Source organism: Apodemus sylvaticus, chromosome 4, assembly GCF_947179515.1.
Source record: "Apodemus sylvaticus chromosome 4, mApoSyl1.1, whole genome shotgun sequence".
NCBI classification, from domain to species: domain Eukaryota; kingdom Metazoa; phylum Chordata; class Mammalia; order Rodentia; family Muridae; genus Apodemus; species Apodemus sylvaticus.
In genome coordinates, this window is record NC_067475.1 from 16,401,413 (window position 1) to 16,421,129 (window position 19,717).

The 19,717-nt window shown below is 46.3% G+C and overlaps 1 protein-coding gene across 2 annotated transcripts in view; it reads left to right on the forward strand.

The window, feature by feature from the left end:
• Hs2st1 (heparan sulfate 2-O-sulfotransferase 1) overlaps positions 1 to 19,717 on the forward strand; it is a 147,244-nt gene that overhangs the window by 111,412 nt on the left and 16,115 nt on the right. For both annotated transcript variants that reach the window (XM_052179038.1, XM_052179039.1), the window contains exons 2-4: positions 2,791 to 3,029; positions 12,429 to 12,514; positions 19,015 to 19,153. In XM_052179038.1, the coding sequence (XP_052034998.1) occupies positions 2,791 to 3,029; positions 12,429 to 12,514; positions 19,015 to 19,153 (464 nt within the window). The remainder of the gene's footprint in view (positions 1 to 2,790; positions 3,030 to 12,428; positions 12,515 to 19,014; positions 19,154 to 19,717) is intronic.

Sequence of the window (19,717 nt, forward strand, 5' to 3'; positions counted from 1 at the left end):
AAGACCCCTCTCCACGCTGACCCTGCCCCTTCTCCCAGACCCCTCTCCAAGCTGACCCTGCCCCTTCTCCCAGACCCCTCTCCAAGCTGACCCTGCCCCTTCTCCCAGACCCCTCTCCAAGCTGACCCTGCCCCTTCTCCCAGACTCCTCTCCAAGCTGACCCTGCCCCTTCTCCCAGACCCCTCTCCACGCTGACCCTGCCCCTTCTCCCAGACCCCTCTCCAAGCTGACCCTGCCCCTTCTCCCAGACCCCTCTCCAAGCTGACCCTGCCCCTTCTCCCAGACCCCTCTCCAAGCTGACCCTGTCCCTTCTCCTAGACACCTCTCCAAGCTGACCCTGGTCCCTGTGGCATCCTGGTCGGTTGAGCTCCTTTTCTCCACCTTGCCTGTCCAGAGCGTATGGTGTATTCAACAAAAGGGTCTTACCTTCAGTTTTGGGAGGCAACCCAAAACTGTGTTGTTTGGGAGTCTCTTGGAATCCCCTAACCAACAACTCAAAGGGAGGTTTTTCATGCCTTGTACTTACCATATGTCTAAAAAAGAATATTTTATGTTGCTCTGTAAGGGTATTTTCCCTGTGTGTATGTCTGTCCACCATGTATATACAATGCTCACAGGAGCCAAAAAAAAGGTGTGTGTGGGGGCCCCTGGATCTAGAGATACAGGCAGTTCTTAGCTGCCTTGGAAGGACTGGGACTTGAACCTGGGGTCTCTGGAGGAGCAGCAAGTATTAACTGCTAAGTCAGCTCTCCAGTCCGGGACTGAGGTTTTGTAAGTCTGTAGTCGTCCACAGTAATTAATGTTTTTGCTTAGCTGTGATACTGTCAAAAAATCAATTGAAGGAAAGCCCATTGTACTTATGAATATTTTTACTGTCTTCATTTTTGTTGTTTCTGTTATTTTGTGTTTTTTTTTCAATTTAAATTATTTTTCAATTGGATCTATCTATCTATCTATCTATCTATCCATCCATCCATCCATCCAGTTGTTGTGCATAGACACAGGGGACATGCGTGTCTCAGAGGACAATTTACAGAAGTTAGATCTCTTCTGTGTGTGCCCTGGATATCAAACCGGGGTCCTTAGGCCTGACAGCAGGTGCCTCTGCCTGAATCTCTTCACCCAATTTAGAGGACTTTTAGAGCCAACCTTTTAAGTTAGTTCTATCAGTGAACATTTTAAACGTGCTTTTTCTTTCATACCTATAAGAACTACCTTTCTCTTCATTCTTGAAAACCTTATTCTCCAGACACTGGGTTTTTAGCTGCAGTTTCCATTACCGTGCATGCTCACGCCGTGGTCCCCAGTGGGAATCGTGTGGTTGATAGTTTTCCAATTCTTTGTGGATATGACTTCATCTTCTCAAGTGGCTTTCAACATTTTTTGTTAATTATGCTAGATGATATCTTTGGGCTTTATCTTATGGGGTTTCTTGACTCTAAATGTCTGTCTCCTGCCAGACACTGGGTTGTTGAGTTCTGTTGTAGCTGTCCTCTTTCTCCCTTACCTCTCAGCCTGCTGTAGCACAATTAGATCACAGCCCACGGTCCGCGGCTCCCCTTGCTCCTAGCCCCAGCCCCCCCTTCTCCATTTCTGCTGTAGAACCCGGTTACAAGACTTTTACCTCATTTACTGTACGTTAGCTCTACAATCTCCATTTGGTTCTTTTGGTTTGTTTACATTTTTACTGTTTATCTTACACGTGTGGACATTTTGCCTGCATGTATGTCTGTACCACATTCTGTTCTGGTGTCTGAGGTCCCGAAGAAAACAGAGGAAAGGACCCTTTCTGTATGCGTGGTGACTAGGTCAGAGTCAAAATTAAAGGCATTCACCACCATGCCTGGGCGGTGGCAAATTTTAGTAAACTAAGAAGTAAGTAATCCTAAATAGATGGTTTTAGAAATGTTCCCATAAGATAATTTCTAAGTACATTTTATTTGTGAAATCTCTGTATTTTTAAAAACTTTTTCTGTTGCTGTGACCAAATACCCGACAGAACCTTAAGAAAGGGTTTGTTTTGATTTACTGTCTTAGCAGCTGGAATAAGAGACTGTTCACATTAGCATTTTACTCCAGAAAACAGAAAGGGGACAGAAAGTGGGGCCTGGCCGTGGAAGCCCCCAAACCCCACTCATTTTCCTCAGCCAGGTTCCACTTCCTAACCCTTCTATAACCTCTCAGAATAGTGCCCCTGGCTATTCAAACGCAAGAGCCTGTTGGGGACATTTCACAGTCCAGTGACACACGAATCTGGTGTGTATTTAAGGATTACTTGAGCAATGGGAATTCTATTAGGACATATGGGGACTTGGAACTGTGAAGTACACTTTGAACTGGTTGTTCTTTTGTTCCTATTTTGCATCTTTCTGTCCTGCAGAGGAAGTTCTGAATCCTTTAAAAACAATCCTTTAGCAACCATCCTCCCTCAGTTCTAAGGAAGGAAGTGCTCTGAGCTAAAGCTTAGAGAGATCAGCTAGATTTTCCTCTTGGACTCGGCCTGCCTTGTTCTGCCGTTCTTTGTCCTCATTTTCTTTTATGTTTTTCTCTCACCTTATGATAATCAGAAGTTAGCTGTTCATAATTTTGTAACACTATCAAGAACTTAGATCATTCAGAATGGCTATACAAAGTGTATAGACGTTCTTTGGGCTGTATAGATTTAGGGTGTGGCAGTTAATCTTGGTGTGTGATTTTTTTTTTTATTTGTAAGGATTTTTTTGTAGTGAAGTTTGTAAAAAATAGAATTTTTAAAAAGGTAAATAACTTTGAGCTTTCCTTTCCTTGCAGAAAGGGCAATTGCAAGACACGAAGTCCGAGAAATCGAACAGCGCCATACGATGGACGGCCCGCGGCAGGACTCGGCTCTGGATGAGGAGGAAGACATGGTCATCATTTACAACAGAGTGCCCAAAACTGCAAGCACCTCCTTCACCAACATCGCCTACGACCTGTGTGCGAAGAATCGATACCATGTTCTTCACATCAACACTACCAAAAACAACCCAGTAATGTCATTGCAAGACCAGGTAATTACCATGTAGAAATGCACAAACACTTTCTGATAGCGCCTCAAATTTAGTATTGCAAGGGATGAAGTGTTGGGGGAGTCAGGGAGAGGGCCCTACAAACTTTATTTAGTTATTTATTTTTATAAATTTATAGCTTTCCTGCACTTGACACATTCTCTTGCATCTAGTCTGTAGTAAAAAATTTGTGAAATAAGTCAATTGATAAATAGCTAGAAGTTTTAGAGTTTTGATATTCTTCAGTATGGAATCTCTTTTTTGTTGATTGTTGAGACAAGGTCTCTAGATAGTAACTGGCTATCTGGAGCTTGCTGTGTAGACTAGGCTGTCCTCGAGCTCACAGATATGCCCATCATGCCCACCTTAGTTTTTTTTTTTTTAAACTTGACGAGATTCCTGCCGCAGCAGTGACTTTATCGCCTCACTTTATGATAAGGAAGTATTGGCTTGATTCCTGGACCCGTGCTGTACCCTCTTGAGTGTCTTCTTCAGCAACTCGTGTAAATATTAGCCAGAAATCAACCACCTGGAGAGCAGATGGCGGCTGTGTCTGTAGCCAAACCTCACCTTTTAATAATGAGGGAATTTAGATGAACAAATGGATAGGTAACTTCATGGAGTGGTAGTTTAAAATAGAGGAGATTGTCAAGTGAAATCTAGTATATCCATCTCTTCCAGAACCCTGAAATGGTAACTATAATTATAAAGTTCATGTTGTACACATTAAAAGTGATGCGTATTTGACCATCCTAAAAAGACACCGAAATCCGAGGTAACCCTGAACGCCATAGCAGAGAAGCTCCTCTAGAAGGTCTCTGCAGGGTGCAGCTAGGGCTTCAGCTGTTTGGAAGCCATGGGTGCTGCTGTGTTATAGTGACTGTTTCCCTCTATTAAGCTCACCTATAACACTTACACTGAACAGGGAATGAAGTCGATCTGTGTTCTTGCCAGGGATATGGTTTTGAAGGCTAATGTATATTACCCACCCATCTGCTTTTAACTATCTGTGTGAGCTATAGGATCATTTATTTTTTTATAGAACCAAAAACATGTCTGTTAGCCAAACCAAACAATTCTTCTGTAAATGAGAAGAAACACAAGCTTCTTTAGACTGTTGGTTTTTTTTTTTTTTAAATTTATTTATTTGTTATATGTAAGTACACTGTAGCTGTCTTCAGACACTCCAGAAGAGGGCGTCAGATTTCATTTACAGATGGTTGTGAGCCACCATGTGGTTGCTGGGATTTGAACTCAGGACCTTAGGATGAACAGTCAGTGTTCTTAACCACTGAGCCATCTCACCAGCCCTAGACTGTTGGTCTTAAAAGAAGAAGAAAGAGAAAATTGTTCACTGTATATGGAGGACTCATACCGAACGTCACCTGTGCACATGATGTGGTAGTCCCGTGTTGATGCCTCGCAGTACATACTTGCTTCCAAAGGAACATGGCTTGATCCTCACAGAATTACTTCAGATTTCCTCAGCAGTACTTTTTTTTTTTTTAATGTTAACTTGTTTGTTCAGTTTTTACTTTTTTGTGTCCAACCTCCCAGAGTTTTCTGGCAGCCAGGAGGTATTTGGCAGTTGCATCTGTGATTTTTTTTTCTTCTTCATGAAATGTAAGTGTGGAGACGCTCACCATACATGACATTCATCAGCCCTGCGTAGATGCATTTCCCAGTTGCATGTGGATGGAACACAGCTTGTTTTCCTTTCCCAGGCTTGGCATTTGTACAGAGAGGAATGCAGCCGAGAAGCAGACTTGCCGTGTCCGGAGAACAGCCCTGAGACCTTCTTGCCTAGAGCGCTCTGGGAAGTGGGCTCGGGTATTAAATGGCGTGCTCCAAATGTCAGCTGGTAGTTCCCAGCCTGGTCCTAATCAGGAGTGGCTCACCGGGTGTCCTCTGATGCAGAATGTGTCAGGTTTACTGAGCTCATGTACACAAGCCAATTCAGGCTCCCTGTTCTTAGCATGGCGTCTTTAGAGGGCTTTTAATTCACCCCAAGAAGCTTCATCTGAATGTAAACTGAAAACTACTCTAACTTTTCCTTGGTGGAAAGGGTGCTCACTTCCTGCCTTTACTGCCATCTTACTACCCAAGATGGGCTCAGTGTATGCAGGGATGTCTGCCCCAGCCTCTTGTCTGGGGCAGGAAGAAGAAAGGTTTTTGAAGGTGATTAATAGAATATATAACACAAAAAATTAAGTAGTTAAAATGAAATGACTTTTGTTAGTTAGGTTTTTGAGGTAGCCCTTAATTTAGATGATTAAAAAGAATTGTCGGGGGTTAGAGAGGTGGCTCAGTGGTTAAGAGCATTGGCTACTCTCCCAGAGAACCCAAGTTGGATTCCCAGCACCCACACCTCACAGCCATCTGTGACTCCAGTTTCTAGGGATCCAAGTCCCTCTTGTGGTGTCTGTGAGCACCAGGCGGACGTGTGGTACACAGGCACCTGCAGACAAAACATTCACACATAAAAGTAAAGTAGATTGTTTTTAAAGGATTTTAAAAAATGTCTTTACTTTTGAGAACATTTTGTGACTATTCCTAGTAGGTGTGTGGTCTTCCTTAAATCTATGCTGTTCTCATATTTTTAAGTTGATTATATGTGATCAGTCTTGGTGTAAACATTGCAAGTATCTAACACGATAGGACCACATTAGTGACATTATATACCACTTCCAAGATATTGGGACCACATCACTCCTAGCACTGGTCAGTTTTTACAGTTATCTTTACACCGTTAGTTTGGTTAATCCCTGTTTTCCTCTGTTGTAGTGTGAGCCCCTTAAGGGCAGACACCTTATTTGTCCTCTGTATGCCTCATGCTGTGTGCCTTGAATAGTGACCAAGACATGGAAGATACTTGATATATTTTTTTGTTACTTGATGCATGTGTGAGCAAATGGGCCACCCTAGATTTTGGTGGTAGTCCTTAGCTGTCCCCGTACCGAGGTGACAGCTATGAGCAGAGTAAACCCTCTGGTTGATGAGAATTCATCTCTCCCTCTTGGGTGATTTAGGACTCGTCCCCCAAAGCAGCGCAGGTCTGAGCCCCAGTCCCAGTGCCTTGTGGGGGAGGCCAGCTCCTTCCCTTTCTATCTGCACACTACTTTCCCCTTAGTAAAGAAAATCTTCTTCCTGGTTTAGACTCAAAAACTATGCCTGTGGCTATACAAGAAATATTTATTTAAAGTAAACTTATCAGCAGGAGTCGTTGTATAGTAATTATTCAAACTAATAATAGTCTTCATCTCAATAGATAGTAATTACATAGTTGGAAGTAGGCCAGGGCATTTAGGAGTCCTCCTACTCCTTCAGATACTGGAAATGAGTTCTTTTGTGTTTGAGATATCAGAGTGTAGAGTTGAACTTACTGAGAATGGAGGCCAGCATTCTTGCAATGGTGCTGTCTTGGCTTTTCCCTTTACTGTTGGTTCAGGTCTGATTCAACAAGCACATAAATCATGTCCCCCACCTGCGCGGCCTATGTTTTCCCTAAAGGTACATTGTGATTACTTGCTGGCCGGCTCTGCTCGAGTTATAAAACCTGACAGAAGTCACAGTTTAGAATCTGCTCCAGGCTAGCCATAAAAGTGTTATTTTCATGTACTGTATCTAACTACTCCTTCTGAACCATTCTTCTTGATAGCTTGCTTCAATCAGAGTGTCAACACTCTGAATTCTCTCTTCTGTCTTTGCCAGTGTCCAGTGCTTTCAGCCTCCTAAAAATCATTTGCTGCTGTTGGGTTTTATTGCCCTTCACCTGAGCCACTGGTTGGCTCAGCCGTTCCTGTGGACCGCATCCCCCTCGTAGAACACCAGAAGAAAAGAAACAGAGCACGCAGTGCAGGAGTGAGGAGTCCGAAAATGACAGAGGCAGAAACTGACTGGACAGCTTAGCGGAGGGAAGGTGGGTGGACACAGGGAGACAGTTCAGAGAGGATCAGCATTAACCAGGGCTGAGAGGGAACGTGAGTAGCTCAATGATACTTTCAAAGGGAAGCCTTCAGACCGCCATTGAGGTTGTTCTGTGGAGAACAGCTTTGAAGAAGGGTGTGTGAAAGTTGTGGCCCTAAATGGTACTCCTGCTTGTCCCAGGTGCTTTCCAGAGGAGAGAGAGTGAGCACTGCTTAGCCCTGCAGACACTTCCTTTACTCACTTCCTCCTGAGGCTTAGCCACAGCCCCTTTTCTGTGGCAGATTTTCTTTCTTTCTCTTTGCTTCTGGTGGCAGGGACAGCTGTCTTTTTGATCCGGGCTCTCCTCAGGTGTGCTACTTCACTTTAGGCCTAAAACAACAGTACTGACTGATGGTAACTAAAGCTCCCAAGTTAGAAGGCAGAATAAATTGCCCTCTTGGAAAGTGACTGAGTTATCTGCTGAGGACTAGAAAGCTGGCCAGAACACTCTGTATAGAAAAGAGACCCTGTGTGTCTGGAATTGCTCAGCAGTGACAGTCTGGGGATTTAAAAGCGGTGATAATCCACCTGAAATGGCCTCAACTCTAATGTCAAATTTAGGGAAAGCTTAGAGTCCTATGCAGACTCTTGGTCCCTTGGTTTGAATCCTCAGTGCTTAGCAGCTGGACATGACTGCAAACAGTGAAATAAGCCATCTCCCCATGAGCGCTGAAGTGTCTATGGGGCTGTGTGGCGTGATCATAGAAGATTGGAAGCCGAGTTGTAACGGAAGGGATGATTACGTTCATAAGGAATCAAGAATACAGCCATAGTGCTTTGAGATTGTAGCGGGAGAAAATTATTTACTTGAATGCTAGGAGTCAACTGTAGGTGTCCCACATGGTAGGCAAGCAGTCTGTGGTACTTTGAATAGGTGTGCCCCTCCCTCGCGCCCCCAGACTCACATAGGGAGTAGCACCACTAGGAGATGTGACCTTGTTGGTGTATGTGTGTTCTTGTTGGAGGAAGTGTGTCTCTGGGGGTGAGCTTTGAGGTCTCCTATGCGCAAGCTCTGCACAGTGTGGCACACAGTCTCCTGCTGCTGCCTTTCTCTTCAAGAGAGAGACCTCTCGGCTCCTTCTCCACATCTGCCTCAGCTCCTCTCGTGTCTGCGGGAATGTTGCTGAGCTTCCCGCCATGATGATACTGGACGAAATCTCTGAAGCTGTAAGCCAGCCCTAATGAAATGTTTGCCTCTATAGGAGTTGTTTCTTCACAGCAATCAAACCCTATCTAAGACACACTCTTGACTGATTTATACTCCCAGTCCAGTGCTGAATCTTGGATTGCTGAGGAATTACCATAGTAGTGAGCAAAATCTGAAAATTTCAATACCCAAATTGCATTGGTGCTCTTTTGATTTTGTAGTATCAGGGATTAACCCAGGGTTTTACACATGCTAGAAAGAGGTCTGTTGCTAAGCTACATTCTTAGTCCTAAAGAAATGATGTCTGTTCTTTATTTTTCTTCAAGTCCTTCTTGTTTGTTTTTCTGTTGAAGTTGTACTGTGGTAAGTGGAGAGGCTGGGGATGGTGTTGCCGAGTTGATGGGACAGTTGCCTAGTGTCTGCAAGACTGTGGGTCCAGTATCCCTCCCTAAACACACACACACACACACACACACACACACACACACAATTAGCTAGGTACATAGGCAGATGATTAATGGTTTTCAGTGTCTTTATAAAAGTAAAGGCTACAGGATTCCCTTGATCTCTTCCACCTCTAAAATTCTGATTCTGCTATTAACTTCAAGATTGCTTATAGCATAATATTCTGCCTTTCTATTCTTTGCCTCCAAGAAATTCTTCCTCAGTCCAGCAGGAAGTACTTTAATTCGTGAACTATTCTTGAAATGCTTGCATCTCGTGTGCTTCAGGTATCGCTAGCAAGGTGGGAGCTGCAAAAAGAAAGTGGCCGTAGCCAGGGTTCCCTGCCTCAGCCCGTGTCTTTGGCTTATGTACTGTTAGGTTATCGAAAAACCCGCTGGATTTCCGTGTAGTCTTCTGAAACAGCTGAGAATAATGGTGCGTAAGAGTTTTTGTAGCCTCAGACCTTTGCTCTAAGTTCCACAAAAGAAGCCTCACATTAGTGATGTTAGGAACTGACTTCTAAGCCACCCCTTCTGAAATAAAGGTCTTTACTGTGGCTCTGGGTTGAGTAACACCACTTCCTGAAGGCTCCTTGGAAACGCAGAATTCCAGGCATTAACTGCTTCAGACACGCTGTGTAGGAATCTGCCTCCACAGGAATTCTAGGTGGTTTGGTTCCTTTGCAGTTTGAAGTTTGAGAGCCCACAGCAATCTAACCCAGACTCCCGGCTTCCCTGCTGTTACAGGACACAGGGGGGATGTGCCAGCCATCCTCAGGATGTGTCAGGTCCATGTGGAAGGTTTGGGAAGCGCACATGCCTGCAGGGTGCGGCTGACTCCTTCTCTGTGACTCGTGCCACACCCACTCCCTTTCCTTTGCTCTGTCCTCTCTGACATTTGTCTTCTGCCACATTTCCTTAGAATTTAATCTCGCACCTTGTTCATGCCCTCCCCTCCCAACCACCCCATCCACACCAGGCCTCAGCTTTTGGAAAGGAAAGCTGAGTTTGTGAGTAGGCCTCCAGCTCTGGGAACCAGCACCGCCCCACGTGTGCATGGATGTGCTGCTGCATATATGTCTACAAGCCACGGGCATGGCTGGTGACGGAGACCGGAAGAGGGCGTCAGATGCCCTGGAACTGGAAGTACAGTTGGTTGTGAGCCGCCACGTAGGTGCTGACAACCCAACCAGATGCCTCTGAAAGAGCAACCACTGAGCCATCTCTCCAGCTGCTCTTCATTTTGGTAGAAATACTGTGATTGGTTTTCATGGGACCCAATGTGATTAACAACAAGAAGTTCATTTCATGTCATCATGCAGTTTATGCTTCACTCTCTATAGTTTTTCCCTGCCTAGTGACTAATTGAAGGAATTAACAGGAACGGACACAGGAAGCCCATACACACACTTGCATGTGTTTGGCTCATAGTGTTCCTGTTAATTATGTGTCCCCTAAACCTAAACTGTCCCAGAACTGTTTTTCCCCAGCAGCTAATGCGTGACTGCATCTGTCCCATCCCTAACCCACAGCAGGCCTTCTGTTCTGTCGGAAGCAGCTGTCATGACTGCAGCCTGAGGTCGGAGCTGTAGAGTAGGCCATGTGACTGAATGTCGGTGAAGGCTTCGGTGGAAGTCGAGTCTGACGTCCGGGGCCGATGCTGCAGCTTGCCTTCCTGCAGTGTAGAGCAGTGGGCTTGCCGGCCCTGTCTGCATCTCGGCTCCAGAAGAGAGTTCTGACCAGCTGCTGTTTATTGTGCAGTTTTGATTTCCCAGGAGAAATCGTATAGCTGCTGGCACACAAGCTCTTTACATTAACTACTTGTTTTCTTAAATTCTCTTTCAATTCTTTAAAAATAATTAATGTACACTTACAGAATTTTCAAGTTAGCTTTTTGTATTTTTCCAATTCCAGTAACTGACACGTACTTCTGAGCTGGAGGGCTGCCTCCGCAGCTGAGGCTTGCCACTGCTCTCCTAGGGCCTCAGTTCCCTTCCCCGCACCCACGTGAGGCGGCTCCTGACAGAGCGAACCTGCGCACACCTGCAGCCACACACATTGCACAAATCCACTCATTAAATTTAAAGAAAATTTTAGAGATTTGGCTATTTTAAATGTTTTTATTTGAACACGCTTATATATCCACTTTTTAAGATCTTGCAATCATCATCTTTAATCATTTTGTTAATCATATTTTGATTTGTTGAGGCATAAATGAAAGATTGTCTTTGTTAAGAATTGCTTTTTCAATGCTGTGTCAGAGAAGAAAACCTGTAATATATAGAATGAGCTGGTGTGGTAGGACTCTGTAAGCCCAGGCCTTGGGAGGCAGCGGGCCTTGGGTGGCGGTGGCAGCAGTGGTGGAGGCAGCGGCAGTGGCAGAAGCAGCAGCAGCAGCAGCAGCAGGAGGACACAGAATGGATGTCACCCTCGATGTGCTGAGCATGGGGCTGGCCAGGGGTGTGAATCCCTGTTTGTAAAATACATGTATTTATACACACAGAGAATGAATTCCTTAGATTGGAATGTTGCTTGCTTTTTCAGTGTGTATTGTTGATAGAGGGTGTATTTTTTCTGTGTGCTGGCTATTTTCATGCCAACTTGGCATAAGGTTGGCTCATCTGGGAAGAAATCTTAATCCAGAAAATACCTCCATAGGATTCCCTGCAGGGAAGTCTGTTGGCCATTTTCTTGACAGATGTCTGTCTATGGACCCACCCACTGCGGGCAGCACCACCTTGGGCAGGTGGGCCAGGACTGTGTAAGAAAACAAACTGAGCACATCAGGAGGAACAAGCAGGAAGCCACGTTCTTCCTGCCTCTGCATCAGCCCTGCCTTGTTGTGTCCTCACAGGAACTTCTCTTGATGATGGCCTGTCAGTGAAATAAACCCTTTCTCGTGTTTGCTTGGTCATGGTGTTTCTCACAGCACTGGAAAGCCTGATGAAGACAGCCGGGTCCTCTAGAGGAGCAGAGCAGAAGAAATGAAGGCACACGCTTTACATTCTGTTATGTATATGCGTTATAGTTGAGCGGAGGAGATCAGGAGAGCAGTGGTTAAGAATACTTGTTCATCAGAGAGCCTGGTTTGGTTCCCAGCATCCACCGGGGGCATATCACCCCTGTCTCCAGCGCCATACCTTATGGCCCCTGTACAAATATGTATAGAAACATGCAGATACATGCACACACGCCCATATAAATAACCTTATGAAAGAGAGTGAGTGTTAGAATGCTCGCACAGTGCTGTCTGGGTAGTCCAACGATGGCTGCCTTCACACTGGCGCCACAGTGCGCCGACAACTCCACAGTCCACGAGGCTTGGCTCCTGGCTCTGTGGGACTGGAGGCTTCCTGGACAGCTGCCCACCTTCAGTTCATGTTTGAAGCCCAAAGGACCCAGGTTCTAATGGAGCAGCAGCAGCAGCTGCTGCAGTACAGACAGCTTCAGTAAATGAGTTCTTCAGCAAGGTGCAAAGGTAGGGGGCACATTCAGCCTTTCCCCAGGCCTCCTTCCTCCTGCCTGAAGATGCCACCTGCAGGTCGCCCCACTGCAAAGAAGCCCATCAAGAAATCCCTAAGGCTGTGTGACTTATTGATTCTAGTGTGGTGAAGTCGGCGGTGATGATTTGCCCTCATGGGGTGAAGTACAGCCCCACATCCCCCACCACCCTGTGTAGATACCCTGCACTCTGCACGGGTGTGGTAGAGGCACACTGACTGGTCTCGCTTCAGCTCCATACATGCCGGGCCCGGGGCCTGTCCCAGCCGGAGGGTTTTGCTGCTGACCAGATCTGCTTCTGATCTGACATTGCACTGAGGTAATGAGAATGTCCTCCTTTTTTAGGTGCGCTTCGTGAAGAATATAACCACCTGGAACGAGATGAAACCAGGTTTCTATCACGGACACATTTCGTACTTGGATTTTACAAAGTAAGTAGCATCCAAAAAACGATGTACTGACAAGTGCTGTGTTTGTCATCAGCCTAGACGCTCCTTAGAAGCGTTAGGTCTACACCGACAGGCCACTTTTAGACGGGTGATTTAAATATCCTCCCAGTGCTTTACTGCCCTCTAGTGTTCATAAAACGGCATGTCTCGAGCTAATTACAGCAGTCCCCATTCTGTTAAGTTAGGGCTCTTGTGGCAGTTTCTCACCTGTCTGGAGGCCAGCTGACTACTCCATGAGTCAGACTGGCTCCCCAGGTCACTGACTGAGAGAAGACGAAACTCTCCCTCAGTCTCTGGTACCCTGATAAGCTTTTCCTTGAACCACTGTGTTTCGGCTTTGAAATTATTGACATATAAGGAGAGTCTTTTTAAAAACTAAGAATTTTCTTTTATGTTTGAACATGATTGTGTTAAGTCACGGTAATTTTGTCTTAATTCTCTTAAAGAAAAGTTCAAAAGACCACAGAGTACAAACACTGCCCCAGCATTCTGTGCCCCGCCCCACCCCCGGGAGCCCTTTCGCATCTCTAAGAAGTAATCGGAAAATTGGTTAAAAGAACTAGTGTAAACATCAGACCCGTTTGAACATTCTCCGTGGAACACATGGAGTCATTACAATAAATCCTCACAGCCGAATGCTCTGCTAATACTGTCAGCTCCCGAGACAACAGAACAGGGTTGTCGATGGTGGGCATGCGCAGCTCAGCTCTGCCCTAGCCGCCGGTCAGCTGTAAGTGAAGCTCTGCCTGTCTCAGTCTCACTTCTTAGGTTGCAAAAGGGAAAGAACAGAATGGCGTGCAGTGGGGCCAGGCAGTGGGAAATGCTAGCTTCTCTGGAAATCATATAATTAAAGAATTGCCCAAATATTACACACATAAAGTGATATATCCTGATTTCCCGTGTAATCCCTCAGATCTTCCAGTAACATTGTAACTTTCAAGTTAAATGTACACTTTTCTATAAATAATTTATACTACAATATTGAAAGCATTTTATAGCAGCTTTAAAATAAACTAAAATTTCTCTGTGCAGAGGCCCTGAAGCAGTTTCATAAACTTCATTCATATGCATATGTTCCTGAGGGAGGGCGGCGTTATCCTTCACTGAGTGTTTGTTACCTTTCACCTAAATGATTTGGGGCTTTCTCTCTCTCTGCACGGCCCAGTTTCTAATATTGTAGGTTTTCATTATTAAAATTATATATCGAGTGCTTTTGCTTTGGGCACAGTCTTATACGTAGAACAAAGCTCTGGTGTTTACTGAGGTACTTGGACTTGAAACGATAAAGCGTTTTAAAAGAATAATCTTATTAAACACTGACAGCAACGCTGGGTTTGAATATTTTCATAGTTGCTCTTGTTACTGGAAATAATATATTGTAAGAATTTTAATAGAATGACAGTTTTAAATAAATAGCTGCATGGAATCAATTAGAGGAAATTGCTTAATGTGTTCTAATGTATATAGTCAAGAAATGTAGATATGACCATTCCTTAGCTTGATAGCCATTAACTCCGTGATTGAGGAAGGAACAGAGAAATGTCATTTACCAATTTTAAAGTACTTTATTCTTCAAAACATGTTGAGCTGAGTCTGGTGGCGTATACCTGTAAGTTTAGTTACCAAGGAGAATGGTACAGGAGACAACCTAGCAAGATCCCACCTGACATTTAAAATGGGGGCTTAGGAAGACAGCTCCGTGAGTGAAACTGCTTGTGTGCCGATTGTGAGGATCTGGATTTGAACCCCCAGAACCCGTGTGGAAACCAGGTACATAGCTCAGGCATCTCCATATGGTCCCAGCACCTGCTCATGTGGAGATGTGGGACAGCAGCAGCAAGGTCCCAGAGCTCAGCAGCCGGCGAGCCTGCCTCAGAGGAGCAGGAACGGAAGGGCCGACGGGAAAGTTTGTCCTCTGACTACTGTGCACCGTGACACGTGTGCTCCTATGTTCACACGCACAGCACAGGTAAATGACTTAGTGTGTAAACATGTTTCCAGAGCTATGACTCTGTAGTAGAATAGTCACCTAGTTAGGATAGAAGCCCTGGGTTTACTCAGTCCCTGTTACTACCACACACACAAAAGTGCTAGGTGGGTGGTTAAGAGCTCTGTCTGCTCCTCCAGAGGATGTGGGTTCGGCTCCCAGCATCCCTTGTGGCTCACAGCCATTAGTAGCTCAAGCCCCAAGGATTCGATGCGCAGACATGGTACACAGACATTCATTCAGGCAAAACACCTTACACATAAAATTAATAAGGTCTCCAAAAAGGGCAGAGAGGGAAAGACAAGCTCCTGTGTTCTGGGCAGGAGTGTCCTCCGCTTGGTGGACTTCCTTAGGATACTTGCTGTCAGAAAAAGTGGTAAATTCCTGGGGGCAAAGGTGTTTCATTTTCAATTTACTAGACAGATAATAATAATTGCGACCTAGTTTTCTGGAGACCCAGGAAAGAACGTGGGAAAGAACAAGTGAGAGACCCCTGTCTGCACTTCTAGGCTGGCTGTTTCAGACGTCTCGAGCAAGTCCTGCCTTTGTATTTTTCTACACTATTAGCATAGAAGAGAAACGTCTTTTTACCTAGGAGCTTTGACTCTGGTTCTATCTTGCACCCTTTGTTTTAGCCCCTTGTGATTTTCTGAAGCGTTTTCCCTGATTCTGCTCTACCCATAAGAGCTCAGTTGTTCTCTGCTTTCTTCCTAGTGATGAGCAGTTTTCAGAGAGTCAGAGTATGACAAATTATTACCATTGACTTCAACACTTTCCATTTTAAAATATATAGGTTGGATATTTTCAAGATGCCAGGATTATTATCAAATTGAATAAGCTGTAGTTCTTGACTAAGGGGTTCATGGAGACCCCCTTTCTTTCTAAGGTGAAGAGATTGTGCTTTACTGAAAATTGAAAATATTTATAACTGTCCTGTATAAATGTACGTTGTTCATGTATCAGTAGCATATTGAATAGGAGTCATCCTTACAGATCAACTGTCCTTGATACCACAGCATTATCAGTGAGACCAGCAGATGTCAACAGGCCACTCGTGTGTAACTAAGGCAAGGCAGTGCCACTAGTATGAGCCACTTATGGCCAAGAGTCCACATACATATGCATAGCACGAGATGTGACTTAGGACTGCTCCTAGCCAGACTTAGGCCGACTTAATGGCCGGTAAGAAGGCCCAGGGGTAAAGGCCGGGAGCCTGAGTTTGATCCCCACGACCCACGTGACAGGAGAGAAGCTTTTCCTGCTGGCTGTTCTCCGCCCTCACACATGCACAGGCACACACGCCCTCACACATGCACAGGCACACACGCCCTCACACATGCACAGGCACACACAGCACACGGGAATAATGTCTCTAAAGATTGGTGCTTGATCTAAAACATCATAGAAGTCTCACCTTTGCCCAAGGCTGTGGCCCTCTTCCGGCTTCATGGTCTCTCAGACATCAGCCAGTAGACCAGGCCCCTTACAGATGGCCCTCGGGACCCTGGCCACTCCATCCGGGCCGTGCACTTGTAGGTGTAAGGGGAGAATCCCAGCATTGCTCTTTTGTGCAGCACATAGCTGACATGCATAGATAGAGATGTAAGTGTGCTAGAGCAGTCACCTGCACACCCGCCGGTGCACGCCTCTTTCCACGGGGACCATTCTCGCCGGTCAGTAGTTTACTCTCCTTGAACAGGAGTACATTTCTGCCCTTCCTGGCCAGGACTGACAGAAGAGTCTCCAGCCATGGAGGTTGCTTTTCTCCCCATATAAGCTATGTGGTCAGCAGAGGTCAACCAGTCAACTCTGTTAGCTGTGCTGTGTGTCCCAGATGCCATTGTTACTGTGTCCGTGTTCTGTTCTAAGCCCTTGCCCCCAGCCCTTTACGCCTTTATAACCCTTCTGCAATGACAAGTAATAGTCCAGTCCTGTTCTCAGAATGCGCACACAGCTTATCGCATTAAAGTCTTGCTTCATGCATAATAAATGCCACCCGGTGTGTTCACAGACAGCTGTTGATCGGTTAGGAGAGGTTTGTAACGTGCTGTCCCGTCTGCTGCCCCTCGGGTCCACACGTCCAAGGCCAGGGAGACAGTGAAGAGTGCCAGCCTTCCGGAGTGAGGCCTGGCTCACAGCTCATGGCGCAGAGGAGCTTTCCAGAGAGCCGTCTGAGCGATGCCGCCCGCCGCACCCTGTGCCTTCCCTCCTCGCTGCTTCTCCACCGTGACTGTCTCTTTAAGCTGAAGTGGTTCCTGTGTATTGCCAGTGCCTCTCTGCTGGGAGCTCTCTCACAAGACACTGTGAGAGCCCACAGTCCGTCCACCCCAGCTAACTAATACCTAGCCCTGTGTGCTTGCCGGGAGCTGCACTTGTGCTAGAGTCCCAGCCAGAAGTACAGCAGGCACAGCCTGTTCATAGCCTGTAGACCCATAGACTGCGCCTTAGGTCGTCGTGCTCGCTACGTGACTACAGCGTTCCTGTTTCCTCTCTAGTTGTTGCTGGTTTCTGGACACTCAGAAGACACCGTGCAGCGGGGGCAAGCATTAGCAAGACAAGCTCAGAGCTGATTTTACCTGAGCCTAATAGCTCACAGGTACCACAGGTGTGTGATAGCAAGGCGGTCATGGGGTCACAAGAGTGTGTCACAAACCCTCTTCATTCTGAAACAGTAGCCACCCACCTCTGAAGAGATGAATCATTGCACGCCTCGACTGGAATCCTCCAGTGACCGACTGCACACATGACTCACAAAAATGAATACTTAGAGCGGAGTGCAGGCCACGTGTCCGCACTCCCAGGGCTCCCAACCTCCCTGATGCTGCAGCCACAGTCCTCCTTCTCCAAGCAGCTGGTACCAGAAACCTCAAGACCACCTCCTTGAAGGTTCCTTCTTCCCAGAATGCTTTTCCCCACCACATATCTACATGTGTCCCTTTGGTGTGTAACATCAGTGATGACTTGGTGGAAAACAGCTCTGAGCTGTGTTCTCTGCCCTGGTCCTGGCGCTCTCCTCTCGTCTCCCTGACGTGCTGCTGCAACTGCTTAACCCTCGGAACTCCCTAACAAGCACTGTCTCTGCCACCAAGAAAATAAATGTTAGCTCCCGAAAAGCCAGGGGTGAGGCTGTAGGAGGAAAAGGCCAACCAAGAGCAGCGTTGTAGACACTGCGAGCAGAGTCTTATAGGATGTGGCAGGAAGGCAGGCCTGACTGTGACTGACAGCTTCTGCCTAGAATAGAATTAAAGAAAGCAATAAATAAGGTGGCATCTAAGATGTAAGAACAACGACCTGTGTAAGATGACTGAGGAGTTGGGGCGGGGTTGGCACCATTGTTATTTTTCTGGTGCTAGGGGTGCAGTCTAGGGCCTGGACATGCTAGTCAAGCCACACCCAAATCCCAGACGCTTAGGGTTGATTTCAGCTATCAACGAGGTTTATTTCACGTTTCTGAAGAGCAGGTGACCAACACATGGTATTTTAGGAAAACTGTTGAGATTTACCAGGTGAGTAGACAGGGAGACCCTGGACACTAGCACATGGCTGTCTTCCGCGGGCACTGCAGAGGTCAGGTCCCTTTTCCTTGGGATCTGATAGAAGTTTGTTCACTTCTCTGCACTGTTGTGCGCTGGGCAGGTTGGGAAGGACTGATGCCTGGCATGGAGTCCTAGACTGCATGTCTCATAGGCTGCTTGGTTCCAGGTGGATTCCAGATGCAGTGTTGGTGTTGCTATTTCAGCTGATGAGCATTGGTTATGCCCCTGCGAGGCTCGTGGGATAGTGCTCGCAGAGAGAACGCAGCCTCCCTAAGGAAGCTGGGCAGGTGCCCTCATAACCCGGATATATATAGTACGTGCAGCTTCAGGCCTGGGACAGCAGTCAGTTTCCACAGATTACATGGTAGGAGGACTCTGGTAGGCCTAGTCAAGTCAGGCCCACCAAATGGGACCCCGTAGGATGGCGCTCATGATTTCTAAAGGCTGCATGGGGTTTGAGCTGTTGATAGTATACGCACAGCGATGGGTGGGGCATGTCCGAGGGCCACTTAGGGCTCATGAATGAGAAACTGGTGCTAGGCTCCCTGGGCTCCGGTCTTGAGCCTCCCTGCCATCTGTTATACAAAGGCTGTGTGGCTGATTAAAGTCCTCAATAAATCGAGGCATAAATATGCCACTGAGGCAATAGTGGGACTGAACAAGGCCTGCCAGGTCTACACACACCTCCAGGGTCTCTATGAGGCCCAGTCCCCCAGGACAGAATGCCTCCTTACTCCTTGAAGGTTTAGGTAGGCAGTCTCTATTGTTTCTTGAATTATTTTTATTTGCTTTGTTGTATCCTAAATATGAAATATTTCCCAGTCTTCACATACTCAATGTTATTTTAGTTAATTTATTACTTCTGTATACCACCAATACTTTAGATTTTTGTATATAATTTCAGAGCATGCCTGAACTAATGAAATGCTGACCTCACCACTGAAATTCTGCTGTTTCAGATTCGGTGTGAAGAAGAAACCGATTTATATTAATGTCATTAGGGACCCTATCGAGAGGCTAGTTTCCTACTATTACTTTCTGAGGTTTGGAGATGATTACAGACCAGGACTGAGGAGACGGAAACAAGGAGACAAAAAGGTAACATGCTGGCTGCTGGTCATGAGGGTGGGCGCTCGTAGACTAACATGGGCGTGGCGGCAGGAGCTCAGGACTGCGGGAGCAGCAGGGAAGAGGGACACACATAATCCACGCTTGTCATCTTACAGACCTGCTGTGTAACTACTGTCCTCAGTGCTGGGTCAAAGGATGGCATGACAAAAGTAGTTTAAGGACTGGAGGGATTGTTTCAGTTACAGTTGAACCCATCCGTGGGGCGGGCGGGCGGGGTGGACAGGAGGGGAGGAGGCCGGGCCGTGAGAGCTGAGCCCTGCTTGCTTCTTCCCCTTCTATTCAGTCCAGGGCACATGTGCCACACACACACACACACACACACACACGCACACGCACACAAGCACGGGCACTACGCGGTGCTGCTACACACGTTCAGTTATGTTTCCCTGGAGAAGCCCTCACAAACAAAGCTAAAACTTCATCTACAAGCTGACGATTAAGTTGATAGTCAATATTGATGATTACACCTCCAACAGTTTTCTAGGAGGTCATTATCTGTCAGTGAGTCTGTCTTTATATATTTTGGTTCTT